Source organism: Phasianus colchicus, chromosome 1, assembly GCF_987193195.1.
Source record: "Phasianus colchicus chromosome 1, bPhaCol1.hap1.1, whole genome shotgun sequence".
Taxonomy (NCBI): domain Eukaryota; kingdom Metazoa; phylum Chordata; class Aves; order Galliformes; family Phasianidae; genus Phasianus; species Phasianus colchicus.
In genome coordinates this window covers 55,908,321-55,920,398 of record NC_143436.1, presented here as the reverse complement: position 1 = coordinate 55,920,398, position 12,078 = coordinate 55,908,321, and the positions used below count along the sequence as shown (strand labels likewise).

General features: G+C 39.7%; 1 protein-coding gene across 1 annotated transcript in view; it reads right to left on the bottom strand.

The window, feature by feature from the left end:
* Positions 1-249: 249 nt before the first annotated feature.
* Positions 250-12,078, bottom strand: part of LOC116226760 (tyrosine 3-monooxygenase-like) — a 28,555-nt gene continuing 16,726 nt past the window's right edge. The window contains exons 7-12 of the mRNA XM_031589714.2: positions 11,715-11,850; positions 10,753-10,822; positions 9,035-9,091; positions 6,778-6,873; positions 2,074-2,207; positions 250-506 (exon numbers count right to left, since the gene is read on the bottom strand). Of these exons, the coding sequence (XP_031445574.2) occupies positions 347-506; positions 2,074-2,207; positions 6,778-6,873; positions 9,035-9,091; positions 10,753-10,822; positions 11,715-11,850 (653 nt within the window). The 3' untranslated portion in view covers positions 250-346. The remainder of the gene's footprint in view (positions 507-2,073; positions 2,208-6,777; positions 6,874-9,034; positions 9,092-10,752; positions 10,823-11,714; positions 11,851-12,078) is intronic.

The following is a 12,078-nucleotide window of genomic DNA, read 5'->3' as shown; positions in this document are numbered from 1 at the left end:
TTACTGTGCTACTTTGTGATAGATAACTTCACAAGGTGACAAATAACTTCAAAAGGTGAATAAAAAGCTTACATTTAAAATAAGAGATAAATACACAACAAACAGCTGCAGCTCATATCACCTACCAGAAATTGGAGTAATTTGGTGTTGTTTGCCATTGAAGCATATTCAATAGGAACTCATTAATGTGGCTAAGTCAGCAGCCTAAATTACAGTGAAAAGATTTGCTTGACAGAGCTGTTTGTGGGATGAAGATTTTAGCATGCAGCTACAACTTCACTAAATTTTCATATGCTGGAACTGCCTACACATGTATCAGTGCCAGGTGAGAAATACTGCTGCAGTTTTAGGAGAGGTTTTCAAGGGACAGGCAGAGGTTTTTCAGGTCCTCTTTCAGTCGACTGACTTCCCTCTTGACTTTCTGTGGTGTATCCAGAACCTCTATGCTGTTGGTGAATGGGTCGTAGCACAGAGAAAAAGGCTTCTTGATCTTCATTGCATAGTTTCTGTGAGGAAAGAAGACAGATTTGCTAGTTCGAAAACTATTTCACTACATGCAGGACCTAGTTTATCAGTATGTAGGCATAGATTTCTCAAGCTGACTGTGGTTGCTGTGACATCTTCCTTACTGTCACTCCTTAAGGTTTTCTGGTGCAGTATATCCTCCCTGCAGCTGAAGTGTTTTGCAGCCCAGAAGATCTGCATTGCCTGCTTTTTCAGTGTGGCTGGCTCAGATCCTTCTGCGCTCTTACAGCTCTACGTTAACACAGCTCAGAGTTATTACAACCACAAGCTACAGGAATGCAGAAACACAGCATGTCTGCTGCCTTCACTTCCAAGAAATAACCTGAAGTAGCTCTTACTGCTTAAAATCTTAAAAATCTATCCATACTAGGCATCCTGGGCTATTTTGCCATCTGCATGGAAAGAAAAAAAAAAAAACAAAACCCAACAACACCCACGATTGCTTGCCATTTTTGACAATGTTTCCATTAAGTACAGGCTGATAGGAACCCCCTGTACTGATGTTGCCTTATGTTTTCCGTTCTGACAGATTCTTGAGTCTTCTGTTATTTTGAGCTTTGGCTGAGCAACTATCTTGAAAAAAACATATGAAAAAGCTTTAAGTCTGACTATGGTGTATTCTTTGTCCTTTTAAGTTCTTTTCAGGTCTGCCTAAGTCAAAAGCTCTTGAAAGTCTCTCTTCTGCCAGTGAGTTCTCAGCTGTGTTTTTACAGTGCCAAGACAATAACTAAATCTGAACCCTCAGATTTAAGATGAGGAGCCTAATTTGTTATTGCTATAACCCCAGCAGACAACGCTTCAGGGCAGGAGGTGGGGGAAGCTGGGAAGAAGTCTGGCCCGAGATCTCCTCCCCTAATAAATTCCTCATTTCAACTCCTGCATGCTTCCCAGTAGCTCCACAACCAGCCTCCTGCCTCCAGCCAGAATTGGTCTTGTTGTTCTAACTGTTGGAGATGGAGGCCCAGAATTTAAACTCTGCTTCCTTTAAAAAAAAACAAAAACAAAAAAGGCAAAAAACAAAAGCCCTTATTACATAACACAGTCACAGAATTGCATTTAGAAACACCTTAAGCTAATGTGAAATAATATTATTTAGGTTGCAGTCGGCTACTTGATAGAAATTAGATTGCCTGTGAATGCTGAGTCTGCATTTTTGTGCAGATATAATCAGAGGAGAAAGGCAATCTTGTTTTTAAGGCCCCCGCTGATCCATGTTAATTCCTGATCCTACTATAAATTTTCCGTATGACCTTGGATAAGTCAGTTCTTCATGATTTCCCATTTGTCTGGAATAATACAGAGGCAGCCTTCAGAAGCTGCTAAGATGAGGCACTGTAAGATGAAGGATGGCTAAGGGCATAGGAATATATAGCTATGATTTCCTGTGAAGCTTTTCTCAGTTAAACATTGTCATGTATATCTTCACTCTAAGAAAACCACTGTGCAGAAACAAGCAATAAGATAGCCTAGCACAGTTATTACAGTAGTGGTAGCTGTACTTACGATTAGGATTTAAGCTAGCGTGTCCCCTTCAGTGAAATTACTTACTGGAGTTTGGCCTTGGCATCTTCAAAATTTTCTGCTATGAAATAGACAGGCTGGAAGGCTTGATCCTGATAGGGGTGAACTGCAGTCACTTCTGGATCAAAGGGCTTGTACTCTGGCTCGTTTGATAAAGCATACTTCTAACAGAAATAACAAAGGTTAGAATAGATGATTGTACACAGCAAGAATTACTGCCTACTGAGCTGTGAAATACTCGTTGTGCAATAGTTAAAGGTAGTATCAATTCCTGTTCTCTCACCAGAAAGTTGTTTCTCGTAAATAGCAGTTAGTAAGAATAAAAAGTTCTGTTTTGTTCTGTTTGAACAGAATGAGAGATAGAGAGATTTCCCCTATTACAGCATTGTAATGATTTGGTACCATAGTCATGTTCTCAAACAGGAAAGAGGAACTCTATGCTATGCCCCAGAATATTAGTGTCTAACAAAAAAAAAAAAAAAAAGAAAGAAAGAAAAAATTATCTCAGTATCATGCTGCTGTTTTAAACCAGTATCACAGAAGAATCATGGTACTGCACAGCACTATTTTGAGTTCCCCAGACCATGTTACAAAGTCCACATTTCCTACTGCACTGAGGAATAAGTGAGATGCTCTTGGCATTTTCAGCACAGCTCCCATGCCAGTTAAGCATTCTTCAAGTTTTCCCAACACTCAAGACATAAATGTACACTGCACTCCATGTGTGTGTTTGGAGCACACAGAGTTTCTTCTAAAAGTTCTGCTCAGGTTTTTCTGAACCCAAGGCAAGCTTAAAACCAGCTTAGTTCCAGTGCCGTTTGGACTGCACTACAGATATGGGTAAAGCTGGTTTGGCCTCCAGGGAGCATGATAGGGAGTGCAATGTCCACTTGAGTGAAATGTTCTTGATATTGACAAAAAAAAAAAAGTCAACTCTTGTCAAAAGCAAGAACTTTCTTCACATCCTCAGCCTGGACAGAGGGCTCCCATCTGATTAGGGACAGTCTTTTTGTAGCAGTCCGTTTTTGCTGGCTGCCTGCTTGTCTTCTTCTCTGCTTCTACAGTCTTCAGAAGACTCCTTTCACTATTTCATAAGGCAAATGCCAGCTCCCATGGTACTTGTAAAGAGCTGGTAAGACTGGGTGACGCTTTTCAAGACTTTATTCAGACAGTCCCCTTAAGCACATTTTTATATATTTCACTGAACTGAGTCTGAACTCTCCACCATTGGAGGCCTGCCTCAACCAGTAGGCCAATTTGCTGCAGAACTGGTGCAGAAATTCGTATACACTTAAAAAAAAAAAAAAAAAGATCAAGAATATAAAACACTAAAAGATGGCATTTTTCCTGTTCTTCATTTGCAGCGTGTAATTGAAGAATAAACCTTGGAGAGCACTCATACAGTCTAAGATGGATGATATACACAAACATAAGGCTGCTCTTATAATCTTAGAAACCCAGGGGACTAATGGGAAAAGATTTTAGAAACTCAAAACCTCACAGGGGTCCCGCTATGCTGTCAGTATTGAAGCAGAGATGAAATCCCATTGATTTTAGTGGAAGTTCTGCTTGAAACCGGATGGCCTGAAAGGCCTCTACAAGTTAAGTACTTGTTGTGCTGCAAGAAAAGCATATGTAGCACTGAGTGCTGCCAGAAGTGTGGTATGAGCCATAAGATTTTACAGTATGTAGGACAGAGTCCAGCTGAGTGTTAACAGGAGAAGCATTTTGGATAATGCAGAACAGCTGACAGAGTATAGTGAAATAAACAGTGCAATACTGAGAGCTATTGGGGAGGAATTCTTACAGTTCAGAAGAGGCAAGGTTGGCCAGCAGTCAGACCCATTACAACTGTTCAGTTTAGATTTGGGTATAGTTTTCCTGTCCTTTCTGATACCTAGCTGCTGTCATTAAATGATTTGTTAGATAACATGGATTCAAGTGCAAGTACCAGGCAAGTGTCATTTCACCTCTACCTTTCATCACCTGCCTTTCTCCAAGTTATCGTTTGGGCAACATCAGCTCATACATAGAAAATGCTTGAAATAGACTTCCTACTGGTAAGAGTGGGTGTTACGGAGAAAAGGAAAACATTTTGAAGAATTCATAGTTAGGACACGATTCCTTGGGTTACACTAATACTCACAAAGAGAGTCAATCCAGACTGCATTTCAGAGATGTTTGTAGATGCCTTGCTGATGCTGAATTCTCACATAAAATTAGCTAGATGCAACAGTACTCACCCTTTCCAGCTGATTAGTTGTTAACTTCTCACAGCCAACAATTTGGCCGTAATAACTCATGTCTTTATTGTGTCCTCAGAGACCAAATCACCCTGCTTTAAGTGGTCCAGGAGCCTTCAGTGATGAGAAAATCTCTTCTTCACCCTCCAGCAGTATGTTTCCCTGGTCATACAAGTAGCAGAGAGCCTACCTGTTTCACTTATGCTGGGCCTCCAGATGATATTAAGTCTGGGGATTCCAGTGGTAAGCCTGTGTCTTATCATTTATACTGAGGGCATCAGTGGGTGGTGTTGGGAAGGATAGCAAATTACTGTCAGGATGGACAAATGGCTTTCTCCCATGCAAGAGTGAAACTTATCTAGAGATTTTTCAAGAGCTACTCTAAAGCTGCAAAATGAACTCTTTAAGAAACTGAAGGCCACCATGAGCTTCACTACTTCCTGGTCCATGTGCAAGGAACATTTTTTACTTCATCTTCTCTAACAAAACTCAAAACTATCTGGCCACCACTGTATTTCTTAAAAAAAGAAAAAAAAAAAGAAAAAAAAAAAGAAAAAAAAAGAACAAAAAAAGGGCATTTCTACTGAAATAGGCATTGCATTACACATATTTCTCCTCTTTAGATGAAAAAGAATGTATTCGATTTTGTTCCGAATAAAAATCCATGAAGTGAATCAGTTTGCCTTAAAAGGAAAATTCAAGGCTTAAGGCCATAGATATAATTAGTGTACCAGAAGTTTCAGATGCTCATGGTGAAGTGCACAGAAACCACTAATCTGCTGTCCAAAAAGCTACACAGAAAAACATCTCCTGAGCTCACGTTGGGTCAGCACATGGCATATAGCATAATAACTTATCAATTGCTTAACAATTTTCACACTGTTTTGGTTATTATGTGAAACATAAGCAGGAAAGGGTTCTGAGTGAATACTTCTTCATTCCCTATTAAGCACAAATGCCATCACATTTATGTAATTTCAGAAGTAAGATGGATGAAGACCCAAATGAACCCAGTTATATCAAAAGCTTTTCCAACAAAGTTAGCATTCAAATACTGATAATCGAAGTAATGACAACAAGCACCTATTAATCAAGGATGGTTACCACTTCTATAGTCGACCTTACAGTTAGGGAATCTGAGATGCAGTTATACTTTTGTGTTACACGGAGCAGTTTTATGAACAAGCAGTGCTTGCCTACTACTTAAATACAAAACAGAACAGTTTGTTGGTTGGTGTCTAGTGAAGAGAAGAGTGCTTTGGCTGGTATCTGGTGAGGGAGGAAAGTGCAAGTCTGGTACATGCAATTCCAGCCACCAACGACTGGTGTTTCTGGCATGACTTTTATGCTCAACTGTATCAAAAGAAAACAGAAGCGAAGGTAATATTGTGCATATAGGTTTTGTGGTGCATATTACCACAAAAGCTATGTAAGTATTGGAGGCATTTATTATCCTGTTTAACAACTAATTGTATTTGATTTAAAACTATAAGTTATTCATCTTAGTAGTCCAACATGTACTAATCCAAAACCATGGTTTCACATGAATGTATCATGTAGTTGTGTGTCAGACTGATGCGTCTATTTTTACAAAGAAATGTCTATAGTCTGCTTTTATGTATTTCCCATGAAAACTTTCATTTCTAGTTTATAAAGAGTATTAAAAGAGTACTTTGTCCCCCTTCTTCCCTTTTAGTTTTGTTAAAAACCCTTCTTGTCCTTGCTAATGCCAAAAATCACCCACTATCTTCATAACTTGAAGCAGCTGAGAACTACTGACACCAGAATTTTTGCACTTAGAAACAGATCATCTGCTTCAGTGTACTGCGAAACTGAGGAGAAGAGAATATCTCCCCTACCAACTGTTTGTCTAAAGGAGATGAAACCGATAAGCTTTCTGTATAGGTATACAGTCTCTCTTTCCTTGAAGAAGAGCTGCATCCAGCCTGCGTACACGAATTTTAATCTGCGTAAAATTTAAGGTAGAAGTAGTTCTGAAATACATTTATGAAATGTAACATTTCTAAAGCATTTTCTATTTGCAGTTTTTTCTTATTTACAGTTTTTTGGCACTTCATTTGATCACATCAGTCAATGCCTTTCAGATTTATACGTGCATGAAGGTCGTGTGCAGCTGAGTTCATAATAGGCATAATATTGCCCTCTAGTGTGTAGTCAAGAAAAGTACATCAGTTTTATGTTTAGTTGCATCACTACTGAACAGAAATAATAATAAACAAATCTGATACTTTGTAGGTTGTATACTTTCATCACATTTCATCATCTCTCAAGGTTGAAAACTTGTACAATCCAACAGTAGTCTGTCCTCTACTCAGCAGCTTCTTGTGAGGAAGAATGAATTTCTTCACTAAAGAAAAATCAGTACCTTAAAGAATATTGTCTTATGTGAGGAAATATCTTGCTTTTACCATTGAGTTTAGAAAACTGTATTGTAGAAGTCTTTTGATACCATGAAGATGACACATACCATAAGTTCCCCATAAGATGAAAGCAGTCCTGCCCCGTAAGCTTTGATGGATCCATTTTGCTTGCAGAGACCAAACTCCACAGTAAACCAATAAAGCTGATAATGAGAACAGTTTCTGAAAATCGTAGTCTTAGCAGGCATTTCATTTTTAAATTTTTCTTTTTTCCTTCCTTCTAATTTCTTTTATTCTTAATCATTAATGTTTTTGTTTCTTCAAATTTTACAACTATACGTTTTAAGAAAATTATTTTTTCACTCCAGTGTATAAAATGCAGAAATTACAATGCATATTTTTCAAAACCTGACATCCTTCCTATTCTCACTCCTCAAAAAGGACAAAACCTGATAACTGTAGCTATTCTTAAATAGATTTTAATAAGTAAAATTGACTTGCATTGTAGTCAGTGAAAACTGGCAAATTGTGATAGTACCCAGAAGGATGGCTAAACCAAGGGTTCAAGACACTTAGAAAAGTCCTTGACAGGGCAGTTTCCCTTCTCTTAGATCTATATGATATCATTAAAAAGAACTGAAGGATGACTTATTCTTTAGCAGCAATGTACCCATTAAGATAATACCAATTTTAAATTTATCTTGCTGCAATAGAAAATAAAGGTACATCTTTCTGGGATTTTCTTGCAATAAAGCATGATTAGGATCATACTTCCTTTACATGCTGGAGAGTGGTGTGATAAAAACTACTTGTGGCTCTGCCAACCTGTCAGCTCTTCCCTTATTTTATTGTGTGAGGAAATGGATGTTGAAGGAACAATTCTGGACACAGCCTGACCCCTGAGATACTAGGTAGGTGTTGTGCAAAACATGGAAAATACAAGACATTCAAAAAATATAGCTTTGTGGCTTCTAATAAACTTTTAGAAAGCTTAGATATTGTTTTAACACCTAGGCTAGTTATGTTATTATAATCAATGGAGTGTGATAGGGACTTCCAGAGAGAAACAAGAATTTAGGGTAGACATTTTTGTCAGGATAGAAAATCCATTAAACATTCTTCTCTAGGTTCATTTTCTGGTGAAGAAACCTTAAAAATAAGCCTGGGCTAGATGCCTAACTTTTAAAAAATTTGAAGGTTGAGAGGCTAATCCAGAATATGTTTACTATTCAGGATATCTGAATGGCACTTAATCAGCAGTATTCTCACAAATTCTTAACAGCAGGAAGCTCTTTTAAAAAGGTCCTATCATTCTATCTCCCAAAACCCCAAATGATACTGTGAAAATTTTAGATCTAGAACGTATCTGCTAACATTACCCTATTCTGTCCAGAGTCAGAGAGGGACATTTGCAGAGGAATGCTGTGTAAGATACTGGCCTTCACCCAATCTCACCAAGACCTGGGAAATACCATAAAATATCTTCCTGGCACAGATCATTCTTAGCACTAATCAAAAGATGAATCTTAATCTTATTACATCCTCTCCAGTCTAAGAAAGGAGTAACATACATATGCCTACAAATAGATTTTAGGTGAGTCATAATCTCATTCAAACTGTGCCTCATTCCACTTTGGCAGGAGTGGGCCAGTGCACTGATTGAGGAATTTCAGGTGTGACCATCTCCTCTCATCTACCCCACTTCCTGCAGATCCTCATCCTGGTGGGTGAGAATAAAACTGAAAATATATAATCAAGAGTGGGAAATGGCTGCCATTATCAGAAAAAAACCATCTGTTCTCCAGTCCTCTTTCAGACTAAGTTAAGATGGCAGCCAGGGGTTGCATGAGTTGTTTTCACAGATGTATGAAGACTAGTGATTCAGAACCAAGTGTCAGTATCTGCTCTCAGATTGCTCACAAATTTTGTGAGAGAGAATATCGGGTGCCCTGCATTCTGATGGTGCCCTGAGCCTCTCTGTGTAGGAGAAATTGCAGGAATCATATTGAGTATCCAGTCTACAAGGTGAATCTATAAAGAGAATTGGGACCCTCCTGTGACTGGAACAGAGAGTAGAGGCTGAGATTCAGGAGCACATTCTTATCGCAGCAAAAAGTGTAAGCATTTCCTATAAGTGGGATCACATGCTTCTGGGCTCCTCCAGAGGAGCTCCAGCTTCTGTTCCAGCACCTTCCTAACCTGTTGCTGTGGAAAAAAAAAAAAAAAAAAAAAAAAGTTCTGCTGATGCTCTCACTTATGCATGCTTAAACTGTGACATTAGAGAAGAGTCTTCCCTGAACAGTGAGGGATATGCAGCGAGCCTTTTGGTTTTGCCTGTGATATTAAACTGCTGCCTGTACTTACTGCGGACAGTTTCTCAATCTCTGCTTCAGATGATCCAAGAGAAGCCAGTCCAATATCCTAAAGCAAGTAGGCAAACAGGCAGTGTTACACTAGCGTGATTATTCAGCCCAAGGGAGAGAAAGAGGGGAAGGGGGAGGACCACATCATTTCTAGTATGAATAGCATGAACTATCCATTGTTTTTGTCACCCAAAATGACCTTCCATGGCTTCCAGGATGCCTACCTCTCCCTGGCCCCCAGCTACATACCACTGGGAGCCACATTAGATGAGTGTTTAATCCTCAGAGTTCTCTGTGTAAAGTTAACTGTCTCTCAGCTTAATGCTGTATCCCAGGCACAGATTTATAGGAAGGCATGATATGTAAGGACTGCAAGGTGAGTTTTATCTCTGCCATTACCTTTCTGTCTCTCATTCTCTTTTTGAAAGCCCTTATGAAGGTGTCAGATCCATGCAGGGGCAATGCTGTTTAGTCACAACTGTGCTCCCTGTTAACTCCTATTTCCACAATAAAAATCTGTAGGTGTCTCCTTTTGGCTATCCTGGGAAATGTATAATACATCAAACAAACCGAACTGTTTATTATCCCTCATTCATCTTTTTAGATTGAATGTAATAAAAATAAATAAATAGATTCATGGGGTGAATGCCATCTGTGAAGATGCTTTGTGAAAATGTGAAATGAAAAATGTGAAAATTTGTTTAACGTTATCCCATGTTGCATAATCAGTATTGTAGATGGGGAAAGGATAAAGCTGAAAGTTTTGTAAGTGCTTCTCATATTTCTATGGTGTCTTCAGTTCTAGCATTGAACTGAATTGAAGAGCTCTTCCAGAAAGAACAGACCTTAGGATATTTTAAGAACCATTACACTGAATCTCCTAATAAACAAGACTTACGACCAAATCGGCATGTATCTACATTGATACAATTGAAGACCATGGTCTGTAAGGTGACCTGGCTTTCTTTTTCAGATATTCATACAGGGATGTACATAATTTAACCTTCTGCACTTATTGCCTGTTTTCACAGTGGCCCCTAACAGATAAGCCTAGAATATGAATTATTTCCTTCCCCCTGCTACAGTTCTGAGGCCTTTAATTATACTAGGTCATTGAGTTCACTTGAGTCTGACACTGACTGCTCATTCTAAATAGAATCTTATTGTACAAAGAAGCTCTGTTTGCTTTTTGGAGCCTCCTCACCAGTATGAGCAATGCTGTGAGAATCTAGTGAGTTGTAAAAAGAAAAAACATCTCAAATGAATGACATGGTGATGGCCAAAATTAAAGTATCATGTGAGATAAAAATGTACATTTGGAGACAGAGTCAGCCTAGGGGCTCAGTGGCTGTTGGTGGCTGGGTTTATTTGGCGTGAGACAGGAAGCCAGGGGAATAGTGCAGCCCGCACGGCTCAAACAAGCAGCACCACAAGGGCTCAACCAGCATCCTGCTGTAGGCTGACACAGCCCTCCCACAGAGAAATCCCACAACGTTGCTTGCCCTTCCTTTTACAAGATGTCCGCGGGGGGTGGTGCTACCACTCCCTTGGAGTGTGTATCTCCTGCAGCACTGCTAGCCCACTGCTGCTGGAGGTAGAGTCAGACACAACCAAATTTTTCAATAGCATTTCAAGCACGGTAAGCTGCATGCCTTAAAGGCATGTCTGGCCCGCCTTGCAGAGCAGTTTGTTAAACAGCCAGCAGAACAAGCTTCTTACCTGTGAGAACTGGGCAAACTCCTTGTTGACTAGCATGGGAACATGACCCAGCAGTTCATGGCAGCAATCTCTGGAAAACAAGTGACCTTCATATTTAACAAAGGGGAGATTGTTTTTGTTGTTGTTGTTGTTTTCCCCTTTTCTGTGTGAACATCCTGTGAAGACTTTACTGCAGGAGAGGCTTACACAGCAACCAAGCCTCCAAGTAGAGCAGGGTGCTCTTAGGCAAGTGCATTGTTGGGAGTTTTCCCTTAACAAATTCCTGTTTATCATCTTTTACACATGCTATACAGCAAATGAGAGAGAATCCAAGGATGAGGAAACTAGCTAGGGACTGAAAATGCAGGTTCTATCCCCTGCTTGATCACAGGGACCATGTGTGATCTAAAACTGCCATAGGGATCTAGTGTGAGGGTTTTAACTGTTTTAATTAATCCACAGTAAGTGCTTCCATACCTGGTCTGGCTTTGCAGAGAATATGGCAAAGCATTCCCTTCTGCTTTGGGGTGCCAGCTACCCCCCACTACACTGGCTATTGTCTCACTTGAGATGGCATGGGCAATAGTGCCCTATGTCACAACATCTTTGAAAAGACCCTATTTTGTCCCAGCATACAACAAAAACATCTGTGAACTTGTAATTTCTCATGAAATGTAATTGCTGTTGTCTGGCCAGCAGTTACTGGGAGAGTTTCACAGCAGGGAATCAAACCTCAGCAGATGGCAAATGAAGGCAGGATGAAAAGATTAAACCAGATATTCTCCAGTCTTTTCCTTCTTCAGAGAACTTTGCAAAAGAGAAAGAAACCCACACCCTTGCATGCTTGACTTCCCCTTCTAAATCTTCAGCTACCACTTTCTCAAACTATTTAATTCATGGACTACTGGATAGAGCTCAGAATTATTCCCAAAGGAATCATTTCCATTCAGATGGATGGGATTGTGCCGGGTTATCATACTTACGGTTCTGGGGAATGTGTAGGTGAAGAGAAATGCCTTATATACTGTGTGCACTGAAAGACACGAAATGCCAGGCTGGCAAGGAAGTCACGAGCAGACAACAGTCCTGCTGCTGGTCTCAGCTGGAAACCTGTTGTTTCTGCAAAAGAAAGTGAGACAGAATTTAGGACTTCCCACAGTTAATTGAATGACACACTCACTTCAGGTAAGCAGTTTCAGCGGGCCTTAATACTCTGCTGCAGTATCTTCCTCCACCTAAGGATTGTAGGAACATGCTGACTTTTGAACATCTAAATGTTCCAATGCTTTTGTGGGTCCAACTACTGTAATATAAAACTATCAGACTGCTCATCCTACATTTAGTCAC